Source organism: Podarcis gaigeae (assembly GCF_964106915.1).
Source record: "Podarcis gaigeae genome assembly, chromosome: 15".
In the NCBI taxonomy this organism is placed as follows: Eukaryota; Metazoa; Chordata; class Lepidosauria; order Squamata; family Lacertidae; genus Podarcis; species Podarcis gaigeae.
Window position 1 is genome coordinate 32,670,220 of NC_139692.1, and position 19,881 is coordinate 32,690,100.

Consider the following 19,881-nt stretch of genomic DNA (forward strand, 5'->3'; position numbering starts at 1 on the left):
CGCAAGTGTGAGGAGAGTGAGGTGCGTTTGAAACTTGGGGTGGGGGCAGACAGCTCCTCGGTTGTTCTGTTTGAATCCTGCCCTTGCGGAAAAGGGGAAAAAAGAGAAAGAGACCTGAAGCTGGCTGCCGTTTTTAGCACCGGTATCGGCAGAAATCTCCTGGGCTGGTTTTGGCCTTTTTGTCTGTTGTGACATGGGCTGAGGGGAAATGGTATTTTGCTTTGCTTTCCCTCTTGGAACCTGATTGGGCCAGACCGGCTGCAAAAGGGGTTCCCTGGATTTGTGGCAGAAAGGGATATCCCAGCCTTGTTTAGGCGTACCGTACATTCGGCTAGGAAGCAGAGAGTTCACACAGGGCTAGCTGTTGTCTCTTGTTCATGGGTGGAGCCTGCAAAATTGCAAATGCAACAGAAAAAGAGGGCGGTTAAGCAAAAAAAAAGTAAACACTGTGCAGCTGGGTGTGAGCTGGCAAATAAGGTCCAGGATTTCCTGAAAGCTGTAGCACGTCGGGAGCTGGTAGTTTAGAAGTCTTTGAGCTTCTTCACATTCTATGAAAGGCCAAAGGCCCATCTAATCCATCAGCCTTTTTCTCGGCTGCCGAGTTTTTATTTTTTCCCCCCGCCTACCCTCCAAAACAGATGCCTTTGCTGAATTTCCTTCAGATATTCACACATCCTTTTTGTTCTTGTGGCAGCCGTCGTCCCCGCACCCCCCACAATGCCCTGGAAAGCCGCTAGCCCTGCCCTGGGGCATTGTGGGAGGCTGTGCAAGCGCCGACCAGGCTGCCAACGCAATTGCTTTGTTGCAGCAAATACATACGGGCATCTCCCAGCTTATGTGGGGTTACGTTCCCGGGTGAAATTGGATACAGTGGGGAACACCATCTGAAAAACCTGTATAAACCCTTCTTTCTCTAAACTCCCAACTCTCCACAGGCCACAAAGGCTCCTGGGATTGAAGTTGCAAAGGCTTCAGGGATCACTATCTGTTTCCCCGCTCTTTTTGGGCTGCTTTTTCCCTTTTCGTGCCTTTTCGCCGTTTAAATCGGTTTATTTAATTATTTTTCGGCATCTGGGCACAAGTGGGGAGATGCCTGCGTTATACTAGGGGCTGAACCCCTGACCACTTCTCTCACAAATGCCACCCCTTCCCTCTCCACACAGACCTTTCCAAATCTCCGCTGGCTGCCCTGGGCCACCTGCCAGCCTGGACCTGGCTGATCGCCCAACATCCTCAACTGCCCACCTCCACCTCTGGTCCCCTCTCCCCCCCCCACAACACTGTTGCAAAGATTCAGCAGCTCCAAAAGCCAAGTTTGCCATCGTGTTGCAGTTCATGTCGCCACCTGTTGGGAGATGGTGCAAATTGCAGCGTGACGACATCCTTAGGAAAATATGTATATTAGGAGAGGTATTCAAACCTTAGGAGGGGAAAAGAGAAAAGATGTGCTGCTGCTGTACCTAATAGCAAGTCCTCAACCCTAAGGTGAGATTATGTGAAGGGTCCATCATATCTCAGCTGTAGAGTGCCCATATTTTTGTAGAAAATTTTAATCACCAGCATTTTTTTTTTTTTTTACAAAAAAAGCCAGATAGCAGGTGTTGGGTCAGACTGGTGAGAGGGGGAAGATGGAGGGGAAGAGGAGTCAGAGGCTGGAGGAACAACAAGGTTTAGTGAGCAGGAAGCGTCTGTGGCAGAGTGCAGTTCAGACTCTGAGGCTGAAGCAGAGGCTGGAGAGGAAGGGGGTCAGAAGGTGGCTGAGGAGGCCAGGGAGTCTCCCCCTTCTGCTGAGACCAGCTCCTCCCCCTCCCCACTCCCCCAGTCTCTGAGAACGTGCAAATAAATGAAAAAAGCAGAACAGAGATTAGTTGAAGTGCTAATTAGGCATGGTAATTCTGTGCAGATCATGTTTTTGCCAACAAAGAGTTAACTACAACTTGCATGGTGTGATTTACTGCAGGCTCCTCCTTACAGAAAAGGGATGCGGGTGGTGCTGTGGTCTAAACCACAGAGCCTAGGGCTTGCCAATCAGAAGGTCGGCGGCTCGAATCCCCGTGACGTGGGTGAGCTCCCGTTGCTCGGTCCCTGCTCTTGCCAACCTAGCAGTTCGGAAGCACGTCAAAGTGCAAGTAGATAAATAGGTACCGCTCCAGCAGGAAGGTAAACGGCATTTCCATGCGCTGCTCTGGTTCACCAGAAGCGGCTTAGTCATTGCTGGCCACATGACCCGGAAGCTGTACGCCGGCTCCCTCGGCCAATAAAGCGAGATGAGCGCCGCAACCCAGAGTTGGCCACGACTGGAGCTAATGGCCAGGGGGTCCCTTTACCTCCTTACAGATGGGGACAAAGCTGGAGTGAGCTGGCTCTGCCTGTCATTGCCTCTGGCGCCACCTACTGTTAACTTCCCTGCCTTCTGCCCTACCAGTTCCAAGGAGCGCCAACTACAACATCCAGAGGTCCCAAGGTGACCAATCCCTGCTTTGGAACACTGGAGGGCCACCCAAATCAACAGTGTCCTTTTGTGAGGCTCAAACAATGCACAATGAAAACATTCATGGAAAAGTTTGTTTTAATCCACAATAAAAAGATTGATTAAACCTTTAAAAAAGTTGACTTTCCTGCCATAAAAACAAACAGCGACGAGAGCATTCAAAGCCCTGCAGAAACAAATCTGCTCCAAGTACAAAAAAAATACATAAAAATGTAGTTTGAGAAGGCCAGGGGAGAACAGACAGGTTTTCATTTGATGCCAAATGGATCTTAATGTAGATGCCAGGTAAGCCTAATTGGGGAGGATCTTCTTGTCGTCAGGGTGAGTGGGAAGCAGTTTTTCTGCCTTTGTCATAATCCGATAAATTGGGGCCATCCCAATGAATTCGACCCTTTCTTTTATCCCTCCAACATTTAGCTTCACTGGATGTCCACAATTTCTAGTGCTGCGAGAAAAGGAGAAAACCTTTCCTCTGCCCACTTTCTCCATGCCCTGTATAGTTCTAGAACCTTCTGTCATGTCACTTCTTTATTCGCCTTTTCTCTAAACCGGAAAGTCCCAAATGCTGCAACCGTTCTTCATAGGGAATCGCTCCTCCCTCTTCCACAAGATGTTGATGAAGCCCAAAGCCTGGACGGCTTGCGTTCCTGCAAAAATATACATTAAAACAGCCTGTGTATTGTTGCCATTATCACTTTTAATCCATAAATTCCCTCAAAGGGAACGGGGAGCTGAGAACTGAGGGAGAAGTCGTCAGGCTGACATGTTGTGTTAAGCTGTCGGCTGCGGTTGACACACAACAGTCTCCTTTTGTGACGTGGTTTCTCTCCCATTAATATGTTTGGGCTGGGGTTTAGCTGGTGAAAAGAACAATTTGTTTTTCAGAGACACTCAACCAGGGGCAACCTCCCCAAAATGGTGGCGCTTGGGAAGGGCTGTTGTTATTTTCTCTTCCTTGTCCTTGACAATTTATCCCTGCTATGATTTGATTTGCAGCATGTAGGGAGAGATCTGTGAATGGGCGGGAGGAGGCAGTCGGCTTGTCTCTTGCTTGTCTGGAAGAAGAAAGAGAGCCAGTGGTGGTGGTGTAATGGTTAGAGCGTCGGACTCTGATTCGGTGGACCAGGGTTCGAATCCCCATTCAGCCACAAAGTTCACTAGATGATCTTGGGCCACTCACTCACTCTCAGCCAAACCTACCTCACAGGGTTGTTGTGAGGAGGGAAACTATGTATGCCACCTTGAGCTCCTTGGGTAGAAGTGCAATAAATAAATGTGTCTGAGTGAGTATGCGCCTACTGCACAAAAGCAAAAGTTGCTTTCCTAGCCCTTCCTACTTTTGCCTCTGGCGCCTCCCACCAATGTATGTGGCTCCCTGAATGTTGTCTAGAAGGAAGAACATCCCTTGGGCTGAAACAGCTTTCCTGGTACCCCTTGTCTATGCATATTTCTGCTCTGTGTCAGTTTCTTAAGTCTGATCAATTTTTGCCTTAAGAATGCCGTTTCTAGTAACAAATTCCGCATTGAAATTTGCATTTTAGGTATCGTATTTTATTTTAGCGTGTGCATTGCTGAATCTTTTACCTTAAAAGAAGCATTCTAATGCATTACAGTGGTACCTCAGGTTAAGTACTTAATTCGTTCCGGAGGTCTGTTCTTAACCTGAAACTGTTCTTAACCTGAAGCACCACTTTAGCTAATGGGGCCTCCCGCTGCTGCCGCGCCGCCAGAGCACGATTTCTGTTCTCATCCTGAAGCAAAGTTTCTTAACCTGAGGTAATATTTCTGGGTTAGCGGAGTCTGTAACCTGAAGCGTATGTAACCTGAAGCATATGTAACCCGAGGTACCACTGTATGGTACTTTTTCCATTGCAACATTTGGAGAAGTGCAAAATCTGAAGGCCAAGCACATTAGTTTTTGAGGTGAGGAGGCACTTCGGCCTCCATCAGAATCGGCAGAAAGTCGACTAGTTCACCAAAAGCAGCAAAAACCTGCTGCTACAAAGCATACAGTGATGGGTGTCGTCTTCCTAGGCCCGTATTGACCATGCCACGATATGTTTATTTCTTTCATTAAAGAAAGAACTTAACAAGCCTCAAGCTTCTAATCCCTATGACTGCAAAGTCTGCCCAGGAGAAATCTGCACCACAGAGCAGTAGGGGGTGGAGGAAAGAAAGGTTCAGGAGAATTTCCTGTGTCCAAGGTGTTTTGCTTTTATCTTTCCCCCCTCCTTATGGCTAACAGGAGCAGAATGTCTCCTGCAAGATGCAAATGTATATATCCGGTCTGATTTAGGCAGGTTGCACCGGTGCAATTGGGCAGGCTGTCTTTGCAGGTATGAAATGCAAATATCCCTGCCCATGTTTATCCTCTCCATCACCTGCCTGTCTCACATTTGCTTGTGAGGGATGCCGGGATGAGGTCTTCCCATTGCAAAAGGACGTTTGTTTGACTTGGCGGAGGCTGAAATGTCAGCGCTAGTCAAACACCAGCTGCAGTTGGAGTTCCAGTTGCCTAAGTGACTCCCAGACCCAATTAATCTTAGAGAAACTTAACCTGTGTGTGCCTGCAGCTGATTTCCCCCACGTTCCTTCCGTATTAAAGTAGTCTTTCCGAAACGACACTGAGAAAGGAGAAATATTTGTATTTAGAAAAGAATTATTACTGTAACATTTTTAGTGCGACAAAAGACCCGTGTGTCGGTGGTCATGTATCGATTGGACAAATGGTCGCTGCCTGTTTCGATCTGAAGCATTTCCAGCCATTGGGAAATAAATTACCCATATTTTTTGCTCTATAAGACGCAGCAGACCACAAGACGCACCTAGTTTTTGGAGGAGGAAAACAAGAAAAAAAATATTCTGAATCTCAGAAGCCAGAACAGCAAGAGGGGTCGCTGCGCAGTGAAAACAGCAATCCCTCTTGCTGTTCTGGCTTCTGGGACAGCTGCGCAGCCTGCATTCGCTCCATAAGACGCACACACATTTCCCCTTACTTTTTAGGAGGGAAAAAGTGAGTCTTATAGAGCAAAAAATACGGTATGTCTCTGATTTCAATCGTGTTAGCAGATATTTCAATTCGTCAACATGCAAACGTTTTGCAGCAAGGGGGGTCATGCAGGTCTGTTTCTGCAAATGAAAATACTCTGCCTCCACAGTTGGAGGCAGCACTGCTTTTGAATTCCAGATGCTGGAACTGCAGCGGGAGAGAGGGCTCTTGTGTTCAAATCCTGCTTCCGGGTTTCCCACAGGCATGTTGCTGGCTGCTATGGAGAAAAAGATAGCCCATTGGCAGTTGGTAGATCATGAGACCCTTAATTTCAGATACACAGTTTGGGTTTGAGCCCCACGTTGGGCTAAATCAGGCATCCCCAACCTTCAGCCCTCCTGATGTTTGGGACTGCAATTCCCATCATCCCTGACCACTGGTCCTGTTAGCTAAGGATCATGGGAGTTGTAGGCCAAAATATCTGGAGGGCCGCAGGTTGAGAATGCCTGGGCTAAATGAATCCTCTGTTGCAGGGGGTTCAACTAGTTGACCCTCAGGGTTCCTTCTAACTCTACAATTGGCCTGATCCAGCAGTCTTTTTGTACATAATTATTTTATTTATTTATTTATTTATTTATTTATTTATTTATTTATACATACCCCATCCATCTGGCTGGGTTTCCCCAGCCACTCTGGGCAGCTCCCAGCAGAGTATTAAAAACACGATCAAACATTAAAAACTTCCATAAACAGGGCTGCCTTCAGATGTCTTCTAAAAGTCAGATAATTGTTTATTTCCTTGACATCTGATGGGAGGGCATTCCACAGGGTGGGCACCACCACTGAGAAGGCCCTCTGCTGGTTCCCTGTAACCTCACTTCTAATGAGGAAAGCAGCAGAAGGCCCTCGGAGCTGGACCTCAGTGTCTGGGCAGAATGATGAGGGTGGAGACGCTCCTTCAGGTACACTGGGCTGAGCCCATTTACAGCTTTAAAAGGCAGCACCAACACTTTGAATTGTGCTCGGTAATGTACTGGGAGCCAACGCAGGTCTTTCAGGACCAGTGCTAAATGGTCTCAGCGGCCACTCTCAGTCACCAGTCTAGCTGCCACATTTGGGATTAGTTGTGGTTTCCGGGTCTCCTTCAAAGGTAGCCCCACGTAGAGCGCATTGCAGTAGTCCAAGCAGGAGATGACCAGAGCATGCACCACTCTGGTGAAACAGTCTGTGGGCAGGTAGGGTCTCAGCCTGCATACCAGATGGAGCTGGTAGACAGCTGCCCAGGACACAGAAATGACCTGCGCCTCCATGGACAGCTGTGATCCAAAATGACATGCTTGTGTTTTTCCCAAGCCACCCCGATGTTGTGCCTACCTCCATTTCTTTTTGTCGTTGCCAAAACCGGAGAGCAAGTACATTTTGTTTAGGGAGAAATATGTGGGCCACATCTGGCCCAGGGGTTAGCATCCACTGTAATTAGAGAGCCAGCCTTTGCTTGGAGACAGTAAATATTTGCCTCCGCTGGCGCTGTGAATGTCTTCTGTGTGGCTTGCCTTGCTCATTGTTGCTCCATTCTTCCACCGAAAGTGAAATTGCGAATTGTCTCTGATGACACTCTCGCTCTCTCTTCCGCAGGCTTTCCTCTTTTCAGAAAGAGGTTCGGTGTTGTCTGCAGCAGTGAGTCATTCGGGAGCCTGCTATGAATTGTGAACTCATTCACTGAATGCTAATCATGTAAAAAAAAAAGAGTAAAAAATGAGCAGCTTGGTGGATGCCAGGAATTGGCTCCCTTCCCCCAATATGATTCAGCTGTTTGCATTAAAAATTTGCTGCATAGTTTGAAGAAGATGGGCAGGGACAGGCGCATTTGTTCATTTCTACTCCAACTCATTTTGGCAAATTTTTAACCTATAATTTCATGCTGCTTTGTTACTGCATCAGTCTGAGATACTGTGTGTGTGTGTGTGTGTGTGTGTGTGTGTGTGTGTGTGTGGACAGATATTGATACAAATGTGCATTTTCTTGCTGAATCATAGAATTGTTGGAAGAGACCCTGAGGGTCATCTAGTCCAACCCTCTAACAATTCGAGTCCTACCCTCCGGAGCAGAAGGAAATAAGCTTGCTCCATCTTCCATCTGAAAGCCCTTTAGATATTTGGTTAACGTATCAAAATGCATGCTTTTGAGTCATTTAAGCTACCAAGGACTGTGATACGCCATTTGGAGAAGCTCTGAATCAAGCGAATAGCCAAAAATTCCACTCTGAACGTTCATTTTGAGAGGTGTGGCTAATCAGGGGCCTGGAGGCGTCATGAGAATCCAGCTTCCATCACCCCCAGCTACCTTGACCAGTCTTCAGGGATGTTGGGAGTTGTAATCCAGCGGCATCTGGAGACCACAGATTAGCCAACCTTGTTGCATGTTGTTGTTGTTGTTGTTTAGTCGTGTCCGACTCTTCGTGACCCCATGGATCAGAGCATGCCAGGCCCTTCTGTCTTCCACTGCCTCCCGCAGTTTAATCAAACTCATGCTGGTAGCTTCGAGAACACTGTCCAACCATCTCATCCTCTGTCGTTCCCTTCTCCTTGTGCCCTCCATCTTTCCCAGCATCAGGGTCTTTTCCAGGGAGTCTTCATTTCTCATGAGGTGGCCAAATTATTGGAGCCTCAGCTTCAGGATCTGTCCTTCCAGTGAGCACTCAGGGCTGATTTCCTTCAGAATGGAGAGGTGTGATCTTCTTGCAGTCCATGGGACTCTCAAGAGTATCCTCCAGACCATAATTCAAAAGCATCAATTCTTTGGCGATCAGCCTTCTTTGTGGTCCAGCTTTTACTTCCATACATCACTACTGCGAAAACCATAGCTTTAACTATACGGACCTTTGTTGGTAAGATGGAATGTGCAAATACCAAGTTCCAGGGTACGGAACAGTGTGCAGTTCTGGTCACCTCCCCTCAAAAATGATATTATAAACTCGGGAAAAGGTTCAGAAAATGGCAACGAAAAACTATCAAGTGGGTGGAAAAATTCTCCAGTGCAAAAAGGTTGCCCCTTTTGGGACTTTTTAGTTTAGAAAAAAGGGTTTTCTTCCTCTCATAACACTAGGGCTTGTGGACATCCAATGAAATTGAATGGTGGAAGATTCAGGACAGATAAAAGAAAGCATACCCTCCAACATTTCACTGATGAAAATAGGGGTGTGCTGTTTTTGTTGTTTTTGTTGGCTTGTGTTGCTGTTGTTGTTATTGTTATACCCTGCCCATCTGACCAGGTTGACGCAGCCACTCTGGGTGGCTTCCAACATATATAAAAACACAATTAAACATTTAAAAAACCTCCCCTATGCAGGGCTGCCTTCACATGTCTTCTAAGGGTTGTATAGTTACCAGTCTTCTTAGCTCGGGAGTTACATAACTCCACACCCTCCAACATTTCTCTGATAAAAATAGGGACGTCCTAAGGGAAAGCGAGACATTCTGGGATCAAATCGGAATCTGGGATGGCTTCTGTAAATCCAGGACCATCCCTGGAAAACAGGGGCACATGGAGAGTCTGAGAAAGTCATTCATGCAGTGCATAATTGAACTATGGAACTCCCTCCCTCAGGAGGCAGCGACGGTCAGCATCTTTGATGACTATTAAGGAGACAGAAGCAGTGATGAACACAAGAGCGGAGAGTTGCTCTTGTGCTCAGATCCTGCTTTCGGGTTCCCTGCAGGCATCTGGCTGGCTACTGTGAGAACAGGATGGGCCCTGGGCCCTGGGCCTGATCCCGCAGGCTCTTCTTACATTCTTATGGTCCTACCTTACAAAGTGGTTGTGGCGAGAGAGAATGTGTGTGAGGTGCTTTGAATGTTCTGAAGCACCATATAGCACTGCGAAATGCATTAGCGGGAGTCACGATGGTGGTTGCTGTGGAAACAGGCCACCCCGTGAGGCTCCCTCTGGAAAATATTGGGGAGGGGGAGGATTATCTTTGAGGGAATTGGGGGTAGTGTTCAATGGGGGAAAGAGGAATGAGAAGTGATGAAGTGGCATGTGGGGTGTTTTTTTGGGCAGGGGAGGAACAGGCACCCACCCACTTTTCAAGAGCACCCAGGCTTCCACAGCATTGAAATGGCAAAGATTCAGTCAGTGTTGATTTTATTCAGAGCTTTGCACATGTCTTGATGCAGTTCAGCAACTCCTTTTCATATTGTACATATAGTGCGCAACACTTGGAGATTTTGAAACTGTTGAGTGCTTTAGAAATGCTTCAAAATATATAATCTCCAGACACGGATGCAACATTTTTGAAGACATAAGTGCACAGGCCAACACCAGGCCATCCACTTCTCAGATGTGTCCTAGCGCATGGTTTCCCAAACTTGGGTCTTCAGCTGTTTTTGGACTACAACTCTCATCATCCCTAGCTAGCAGGACCAGGGATGATGGGAATTGTAGCCCAAAAACAGGTGGAAACTCAAGTTGGGGAAACACTATGTGAATGTATGAGGGACGTGGGTGGCGCTGTGGGTTAAACCACAGAGCCTAGGGCTTGCTGATCAGAAGGTCGGCGGTTTGAATCCCTGCGACGGGGTGAGCCTCGGTCCCTGGTCCTGCCAACCTAGCAGTTTGAAAGCACATCAAAGTGCAAGTAGATAAATAGGTACCACTCCGGCAGGAAGGTAAACGGCGTTTCCGTGCGCTGCTCTGGTTCGCCAGAAGTGGCATAGTCATGCTGGCCACATAACCCGGAAGCTGTACGCCGGCTCCCTCGGCCAATAAAGCGAGATGAGCACTGCAACCCCAGAGTCGGTCACGACTGGACCTAATGGTCAGGGGTCCCTTTACCTTTACTTTATGTGAATGTATCATCTAACAATGAGAGATTTGGATTGTGTGTTTGTTTGTTTGTTTGTTTGTTTGTTTGCAAATCAATGACTGTCCTTTTTCTTTCCCACTCTTTCCTATCCGTGGCTGCTCTTCGCTGGAAACCTGCAGAACTCCCTGCTGAAGAAGGTACACAGACTTCCTGTTATCCAGCTTGGTCATGAAGAGCTGCTTTGTTATACGTGGGATGGGTTGGCGGAGGAAGGAGATGCCCAGAGGAGAAGGAAGGGGAGGCTGGTGATTCTTGAGCTGCGATTCCTGCATTGCAGGGGGTAGGACTAAATGAGGCATCTATTCCATGCTCAGACATTTCATACCAACGTGGCCCCCCTTGAGATGTTGTTGTCTCTCATCATCCCTGACTATTGGCCATCCCAAAATGCACTGTGTGGGAGCAGTAAAATGTCCCCAGAAACCATCTATATAAGCAACCACCGCATATAGAAATCTAGCGGGTCAAGGGGGAAGATTCTAGCCTGGCAGTCAAAATTTCTGTGTGCCAGAGATATTGTCTTTCTTCTCCTCCACCAGCACTGGTGGTACGACACAAGAATAGTACGGCCACTTTATCTGTTGTTCATGTAGACAAGCCTTAAGTCGGGCGAATTCAGTGGTATATTCTCAGGTGGGTACATTGGCACAGGACTAGAGCCTTGAAGCACAAGGTTAAACTTGTCTACTCAGAAGTAAAGGCTGGTGGATATGACATTACAGCCTTAAGGCTGTATCCAAATGCTAACCATGCTTAGTGTAGACCCATTGAAATGAGTGAACCTAAGTTAGCCACTTCCATTCATTTCAGCGAGTCTACTCTGGAGTAAATTGAACACAACCCACATACATTATTGGGGTAGAGAGATGGGTTTGTGGGGCAAAGTCACTTAGTGGTTAGGATTTTGCATTGTTGAAGGACTGAAGATAATTCTGGCTTTTGTTTTTCATTGTTCTTCCTAGGAAAATCGCTCCTGGAGCTGATATTAGAGCAGTTTGAAGACCTCCTAGTTCGGATCCTCCTCTTGGCTGCCTTCGTTTCCTTCGTAAGTACAGTGGTACCTCGGGTTAAGTACTTAATTCATTCTGGAGTTCCGTTCTTAACCTGAAACTGTTCTTAACCTGAAGCACCACTTTAGCTAATGGGGACTCCTGCTGCCGCCGGAGCACAATTTCTGTTCTCATCCTGAAGCAAAGTTCTTAACCTGAAGCACTATTTCTGGGTTAGCGGAGTCTGTAACCTGAAGCGTATGTAACCTGAAGCGTATGTAACCTGAGGTACCACTGTATGCTGCCAGATAATCCTTCTTCCTGATGTTAAGTCAGTGAGTCTCTGAGCCCAAGACTACATTCTGGGGCCACTGTGACTCCTCGTTCCTCAGGGCTTCTTTTCCCTCTACAGATACTGTTTTTGGTATTCGTGCCACTCTTGGGATCCTCCTGGGTGTGTGGGTGTGCCTCCTCCTTGATCCCAAGTGCCCCCATTTTGTTGGCGCTGGCCAGCTGAGATTGCTATGAAGGGGAGCATCATAAACCAATTTTAAGAGAAGCTGCTGTATAGGCGACTCCCCACCAACACACACTCAACTTGTGCGCAAGCGCATATACGCCCAGTGCCAGGAAACAAATAAATAGATTTAAACTGCAAAAGGGCACAAAAAAAGGCAAAAACGGCCTCAAAAGAGCAGGAAAACTGTAAAGAAAATGGCATGAAAAGAGCAGGGAAATGGTTAGCAATCCCAAGTCTTTGCAAATAAAATCCCATGAACCTTTGAGGGCTATGGAGAGTTGGAGTTTGAGAAAGGTTTGGAGGGAGTGATTGTGGGGGCATTTGCCACCATTCATGCCAGTCTATTTTTTCCAAGGGTTTTTCAAGGGTTTCCAGAGGTTTAGACAGTGTTTCCACTATTTTCGCGTATATGCAAGGGAACGTAACCCCTGCATAAGTGGGGAGTCGCCTGTATGTGTAAATGTAATAATTATGGACAACATTGCTTATTGACGGCATTCATATCTCACCTTTGGCTGACATGGGTCCTTCCATCCCCCCTCATTTAATTCCCACAACAACCCTGTGAGGTAGGTTAGACAGGAGAGGCAGTGACTGGGCTGAAGGTCACCCAGTGAGCTTCATGTCTGAGTGGGGATTTGAACCCTGGTCTCTCCCAAGTCCTAGCCCAACACTTTAACCACTATACCACACTGCCTCTTACTGATGCTTCCACCACTAGCACTCCAAGGGACCACAAGAAAGTGGGCAGGCCATCAGGGACATGTGCTATTCGAGCAAAGATGTGGCTTGCTTTAAACAACCTCCAAAAACCGAATCTGAAATTTCACAATATCCAGTTTTTCCTTTAACTTCCCCCACCGCCAGTTTGCAGAATTAAAATATTTTGAATGAAAGAGTTATAAGTCCTGGTGGGTTGGCCTTGCTCTCTCTCCCCCCCCACACACTTTGTTTCCTTATTAACAGCCAATTACTTAATCTGATAAAAATGAAAATACAGAGAGCTGAACAGCACGGTGGGAATTCAATGGCGCTTTCACAAATCGGTCTGCTCCTTCTCCAAGCGTAACATTAGCACGACAGGCCCCTGTTTCTTTGCTTTTCGACTTGGCTTTTCCGCTCAAAGAAAAAAGGGAGAATTACGCTCTGCAGCTGCTCAAGGAATATTTCCCGAGGAAAATTTAGCCAAATTAGGAGTTAAAAACGCACACACACAAAATGACTAGTAACAGAGAGTTAAGTAGATTTCTGTGATGACCGCTGTCTCTCTTTCGATCGAATGCAAGGCTGGAAAAGGTTTCTGTGTGGTTTGGGTTCTGTTCTCAGTGTACCTCCAGCTGGGAAAAATACGCCGAATTTGGTGTGCCAAAAAGCACCCAGCGCTTAAATAAATAACCTACTTTTTAGCCCAGTTTTCAGATTAGCTATTCAAAGCTTAGATGTGCCCTGCCCAATGCTCAGTGGACGCCATGGAGTATTTTAGGCATTGCCAAAAAGCTGTGAGCCTGGGCCAATCGCTGCCTCTCGGCCCTAGCCACAGGGTGGTTGTGGGGATTAATTGGGGGGTGGGGGAGAAGAAGAAGAACTCTGTAATCCTCCCCCTTGAGCTCCTTGGAGAGAAAACCTGGGGTATAAATTCAGCAAATAAATAATAATAATAATAATAATAATAATAATAATAATAATAATAATAATAATAAATTTTATTTATATCCTGCCCTCCCCAGCCGAAGCCGGGCTCAGGGCGGCTAACAATAATCAAATAATCAAACAATCAAATAATCACACATTCAAAATATTCATTATAAAAATTAATTAAAATCAAATTAATGGCAACCAATTAAGCAATATTCTATGCAGGTTGCCAGAGGAGGGAGTCAGGCTGCGCCCTGACCAAAGGCCTGGTGGAACAACTCTGTCTTGCAGGCCCTGCGGAAAGATGTCAGGTCCCGCAGAGCCCTAGTCTCTTGTGACAGAGCGTTCCACCAGATTGGAGCCGCAGCCGAGAAGGCCCTGGCTCTAGTTGAGGCCAGCCTAACCTCTCTGAGGCCTGGGACCTTGAGGATGTTATTATTTGCAGACCGTAGGTTTCTCTGTGGGGCGTACCAGGAGAGGCGGTCCCGTAGGTACGAGGGTCCTAGGCCGTATAGGGCTTTAAAGGTTAAAACCAGCACCTTAAACCTGATCCTGTACTCCACCGGGAGCCAGTGCAGCTGGTATAGTACTGGGTGAATGTGATCTCGCAGTGAAGACCCCATAAGGATTCTCGCCGCGGCATTCTGCACCCGCTGGAGTTTCTGGGTCAGTCTCAAGGGCAGCCCCACGTAGAGCGAGTTACAATAATCCAGTCTGGAGGTGACCGTCGCATGGATCACAGTGGCTAGGTCAGGGCGAGAGAGATAAGATAAATATGCATAAAATAAATATGCTCTAAACACTGAGCTGATGGCCCTTCCTTCCTCTTCCCTCTGCAGATCCTGGCCTGGTTTGAGGAAGGGGAAGAAACAGTGACGGCTTTTGTGGAACCCATCGTCATTATCATGATCCTCCTTGCCAACGCGGTGGTGGGAGTGTGGCAGGTATGGTGGTACCTTGGAGTGTGACTTGAGGGAGGTCACCTTGTTTCCCATCATGCAATGTGGGGAACCTTTCCCAGGCTGGGGGCCAAATTCCCTCACAGGCGCAACCTCCTGAGGGCCGCATGTCAGTGGCAGGTGTGGCTGGAGGCCAAAGTGGGTGGGGCAACCAGCCACACATAGCTCAGCCTGTCGAGCATGAGACCTGTAAGCTTAGGGCTGTGGGTTCAAGTCCCGCGAGGGGCAAAATATTCCTCCATTACAGGGGATTAGACCCCCGGGGGTCCCTTCCAGCTCTACGGTTCTATGATTCTGACTCCTGCTGTTGCACAATCTTATTATTACAGTTAATTTGTTTATCGCCTTCTAAACCGCCGCCTCAAGGCTGTTTATGCATAAGATAATTAAGAAAGGTCTGAAAAAGCAAAAGCGGATGCCTTTAAAGCAAGACTAAAACCCCAACAAACGGATACTTGTGGTAAAGAATCCTTTATCCAGCTGGGGAAGGCTGTTGGAACGAAATGTATTCAGTTGTTTCCAGAAGGTGCAGAGTGGGTGCCTGTCAGGAATGCTATTCCACAGAACAGGGGCAGCCACCCTTAAGGCCCTGCTCAGAGTTCCTGCAGAGTGTGGCTCCTGAGATCCATAGACTTTGCAGGAGAAGCTCCCCTGTAGGCCACAGTGATCTACTGGGTGTCTGAGTGATCTACTGGCTGACTGGGTGTCCCTTTGGGTGTGCTAGCCAAATGAACAAATGGAGAGAAGGCCACCAGAACAGGGTCTGCTCCTTGTGGGCCATAGGCACCCAAAGAGAATGGATACCTGAAGCAACTCATTGACGGATCTCAAAATTTTTGAAGGTTCTTATGGAAAGCTGCTAACTGTGGGGGAGTGGGAGATTGCCCATTTCTAGCCCCCTCCCCAATTAATGTGAAAACTGCCTGTCTTTGCAGGAGAGGAATGCAGAGAGTGCGATTGAAGCCTTGAAGGAATATGAACCAGAAATGGGGAAGGTGATCAGGGCAGATAGGAATGGAGTTCAACGGATCCGAGCACGCGACATTGTCCCAGGAGATATTGTAGAGGTGGCAGGTATGACCTTCCTTGCTTTGCATGGGTTTGTTTTTGCCTTGTGCTTCTTACTATTTTGGGTGATGAACTGCAAAGAATCATTCCCTAGCCAATCCACAATTCCTTTTTGTATATCTAGAGTTGCAGCAACTTGCTGGACCCCAATTCCTATCGTTCCTGGCCATGCTGGCTGCTGGGGCTGCTAGGGTCTCCTGCGCCCTCTGCTTTTCTTCCAAGGAGACCCCAGGTTTTAGCTCTAGGCAGGGCCCAATCCTGGCAATGCACTAATAAGGCTTTAGTGAACCTGGATTGATTGATTTATTCATTACATATATACAGTATTCCACCAGGGGAGCTCAAGGTAGCATGCATAGTTCTCCTCCCGTTTTATCGCACAACAACCCTGTGATGTAGGTTAGGCTGAAAGTGAGCGACTGGCCTAAGGGTCACCCAAGTGAGCTGAATGGGGATTTGAACCCTGGTCTCTCCCAAGTCCAGTACTCTAACCACTACACCACACTGGAATTCATGGCACAGCAAACCAAAACAATAAGGAATCAGGACAGGGGAAGTCTCATTTCACCCCTATTTAATCAGTTATCAGATGCAAACAGTTTCTGCCTGTGAACCATATTGTTGTCCTTTTTCCTTTCACAGTTGGTGACAAGGTGCCTGCTGATATCCGGATCATTGAGATCAAGTCGACGACGTTACGAGTAGACCAGTCCATTCTCACTGGTGTGTGTCTGTGTGTCTGTGTTTGTCCTTTGCTACCATGAGAACATTCCTTGGTGCCTGCTGAGGCACCCTGCCTCCCCTGATTTATCTTTTTTACTTTGGATGCAGCGAGACCAGCCCAGATAGCTCAGAAGGGATGTGGGTGGCACTGTGGTCTAAACCACTGAGCCTCTTGGGCTTGCCGATCGGAAGGTCGGCAGTTTGAATCTGTGTGTCGCGGTGAGCTCCCGTTGCTCTGTCCCAGCTCCTGCCAACCTAGCAGTGTGAAAGCACATCAGTGCAAGTAGATAAATAGGTACCGCTGTGGCGGGAAGGAAAACGGTGTTTCCATACGCTTTGGTTTCCGCCACGGTGTTCTGTTGCACCAAAAGCGGTTTCGTCATGCTGGCCACATGACCCGGAAAGCTGTCTGTGGACAAATGCTAGCTCCCTTGACCTGAAAGCAAGATGACCGCAAGTTGGTAGAACACGAGTCTTTTAATCTCAGGGTTGTGGGTTTGAGCCCCACGTTGGGCAAAACGATTTCTGCCTTGCAGAAGGTTGGACTTAGATGACCCTTGTGGTCCCTTCCAACTCTAGCAATTCTATGATTCTATGGGAGACTCAGCTGGTCATAGATTCATAAAATTGTCCAAACCCCTTCAATGCAGGAATCACTGCTTACCCTGCTTTTTGATAGTTGTTTATTGTATTTATTAAATTTAAAGCCCACCTTTCCCCCCAGGAACAAAGAGGGGTATACATGTTCCTCCCTCCCTTCTCCTTCCCTGTCTCTGTTTTCTCCTCATTCTGTACGAGTTTGAAATCCTTGTAATTATGCTCAACATTATTTTTCCTTCGCAGGTGAATCTGTTTCTGTCATCAAACACACAGATCCAGTTCCTGACCCCAGGGCTGTCAACCAGGATAAAAAGAACATGCTTTTTTCTGTAAGTACCCTCATGCCTAAAGTAGCCACAAGAGGCTGTGGTGGCCATCAACCTAGAGGGCTTTAAAAGAGGATTAGACCAATTTGAGGACAAGGCTATCTCTGGCTGTTCTTTGGGAGGGGGGTGTATTAATTTGAATTTTGGAGGCCATGTCATGGAGGACTGTGCAGTTCGTGAAGGGGAGGGGAGGCCTGGTGGCAGTGAAGAAGCAAACTTTGGGTAACACTTCTACCTCAGAGTTAGGCCACAGTCGCGCCAGATATTTAAAGCATTATGCTGCAACTTTAAACATTCATGGCTTCCCCCAAAGAATCCTGGAGTCTGTAGTTTGTTAAGGGTGCTGAGAGTTGTCAAGAGATGCCCTGTTCCCCTCAGAAAGCTGCAGTCCCTAGACTGGTTTAACAATGAACCCCCCTTTCCCAAGGGATTCTGGGAATTGTAGCTCTGTGAGGGGAATAGGGCAACCTCCTAATACCTCTCAGCACCCTTAACAAACTCCAGCTCCCAGAATTCTTTGGGGGAAGCCATGGCTGTTTAAAGCGGTATAACAGTGCTTTTTACATGTGCAAATTTTATCATTCAGAAACCTCTGGAAGGCACCAGGTTGGGGGAGCCTGATTCAGCCCCCTTGAAACCCCATCTAAACATTGATCACCTCCACTAATTGCTGAGGAATAATAGCAAAAAAATACATGAAACAGCCCTATTTCTTGTCTCCAGGGTACCAACATCGCTGCAGGAAAAGCGGTTGGCGTCGTCATTGCCACGGGAGTGTACACTGAAATCGGGAAGATCAGGAACCAGATGGTCGCCACCGAGCCTGAGAAAACCCCCCTGCAGCAGAAGTTGGATGAATTTAGCCAGCAGCTCTCAAAAGTCATCTCCCTGGTCTGCATCGCCGTTTGGGTCATCAACATCAGCCACTTCAGTGACCCCGTGCACGGCGGTTCCTGGTTCCGTGGGGCGATATATTACTTCAAGATTGCCGTGGCCTTGGCCGTGGCGGCAATTCCCGAAGGGCTTCCGGCCGTCATCACCACCTGCCTGGCGCTGGGCACCCGCCGTATGGCCAAGAAGAACGCCATCGTGAGGAGCCTCCCTTCCGTGGAGACCCTTGGCTGCACATCGGTCATTTGCTCTGACAAGACGGGCACTTTGACGACCAATCAGATGTCCGTGTTCAGGGTGAGTCGTGGGCACAGTGGGCTGGGTCTTGCCCTCTGGTTTCCTTGTGAAAATTGTGATAAGCCCTCCCCCCCCCCCCCGAAAGGAATGCTTCCTGGTGTTACTGCTGGAAACCTTTTAACTTTGTTTTGTTGGTAAGATTTCTGCTTCAAAGTTACGGCAAATGAGAAAATGAAGGTGGTACAGTCCCTGCAGAAGGACTGCACCACCTCAAGCTAGGACTTGAATTACTGGCAAATAACCAGAAAGGACCAGCTTGCTTGACTTGAGTGATTGACCTCCTTAGCTATTGTTTGGGAAGGCTGCAGAGGAGACGCGATTTTGCAAAAAAAACGGGTGGGAAGTCATAAGATCTACATCGATCTTAGCAGGTACTTCGTAAACCCGTTCCCACGTAAAACGCCTTGCATTTGTCACAAGAAGATTTAACCCAAAGATCCATGTGGGAGCCCATTTCTGGAAACACGTCTCTCCTTTTGTTCCAGCTGGTGAATGTTAACGCTTGCATGGATGTGTTTATTTGGGACTGGGAAGCAAATCAATGTCTGGACTGGGACAGGTGGTGGCAGCAATAGAGTGGAGATGTCTCTTAAGTATTTCCTGAGAGTTGCAGCTGCATGAATGACCTGAGTTAATTTCTTTTTTTCTTTTGCAATGAATGTGGGGGAGGCAGCAAGCCGTTCTATGCAAAACTGATGGGGTCGTGTTCAGTGGTAGAAGCATCTCTTACTAATCCGCTGGTGGGAGGGAACAGCTCATCTCTCTAGGAAGCTGCTTTGCAGAGTTGGGTAAACAGGGGAAGATTTTTCCCTGATTCTATCATAAGCAAGAGCCTGGCTTGCTGTTGGAATCTACCAGTCAGGGGCGTCTTCTCTCCCCCCATATTTTTATTGTTTTTCATTTAAATCCAAGAACATATAACTACTGTAGCTCGTCCAGCAGTCATTTCATATTAAGTTTCATATGCAGTATGTAATACACAAGCAATATGTTTATTTATGTATTATCAATTCAAGTAGCCTTGCCACAGAGATTCTTGTGTTGAGGGTGGAATAATGCAGTGTTTTTCAGCCACTAGTGTGCCGCGAGATGTTGCCTGGTGTGCCATGGGAAAAATTGAAAAATTCGAAAGATTTAAAAATAAAGTATTTTATAATTTTTCATATTTCTGTTTACTTACTATTTCATAATAAAGTAATTATAAAATACTTTCTTTGTGTTTATTTGATTCCTATTCAAGAGAATTACTTTATATATAGTCAATATAGGCACAGAGTTAAATTTTTTAACATTTTCTAATGGTGGTGTGCCTCGTGATTTTTTTCATGAAACAAGTGTGCCTTTGCCCAAAAAAGGTTGAAAAACACTGGAATAATGGCATCTTCTGTCTCATTTATAAAGGAAAAGAAAGGAAGCCAAGTCTCACAAAAAGTGTCTATCCCTGAAGTGCATTTAATTACCCTTCTGCGGTGAGATAGAGCCACATTCCAAATTTTATTTAGCCAGATTTCAATGGGGATTTCTGTAGA

At 47.1% G+C, this 19,881-nt stretch overlaps 1 protein-coding gene across 1 annotated transcript in view; it reads left to right on the forward strand.

The window, feature by feature from the left end:
* The window catches only part of ATP2A3 (ATPase sarcoplasmic/endoplasmic reticulum Ca2+ transporting 3), an 89,966-nt gene that overhangs the window by 28,851 nt on the left and 41,234 nt on the right, over positions 1-19,881 (forward strand). Inside the window, exons 2-8 of the mRNA XM_083714415.1 lie at positions 10,464-10,481; positions 11,307-11,389; positions 14,328-14,432; positions 15,383-15,521; positions 16,158-16,238; positions 17,082-17,167; positions 17,888-18,352. Coding sequence (XP_083570541.1) covers positions 10,464-10,481; positions 11,307-11,389; positions 14,328-14,432; positions 15,383-15,521; positions 16,158-16,238; positions 17,082-17,167; positions 17,888-18,352 — 977 coding nt within the window. The remainder of the gene's footprint in view (positions 1-10,463; positions 10,482-11,306; positions 11,390-14,327; positions 14,433-15,382; positions 15,522-16,157; positions 16,239-17,081; positions 17,168-17,887; positions 18,353-19,881) is intronic.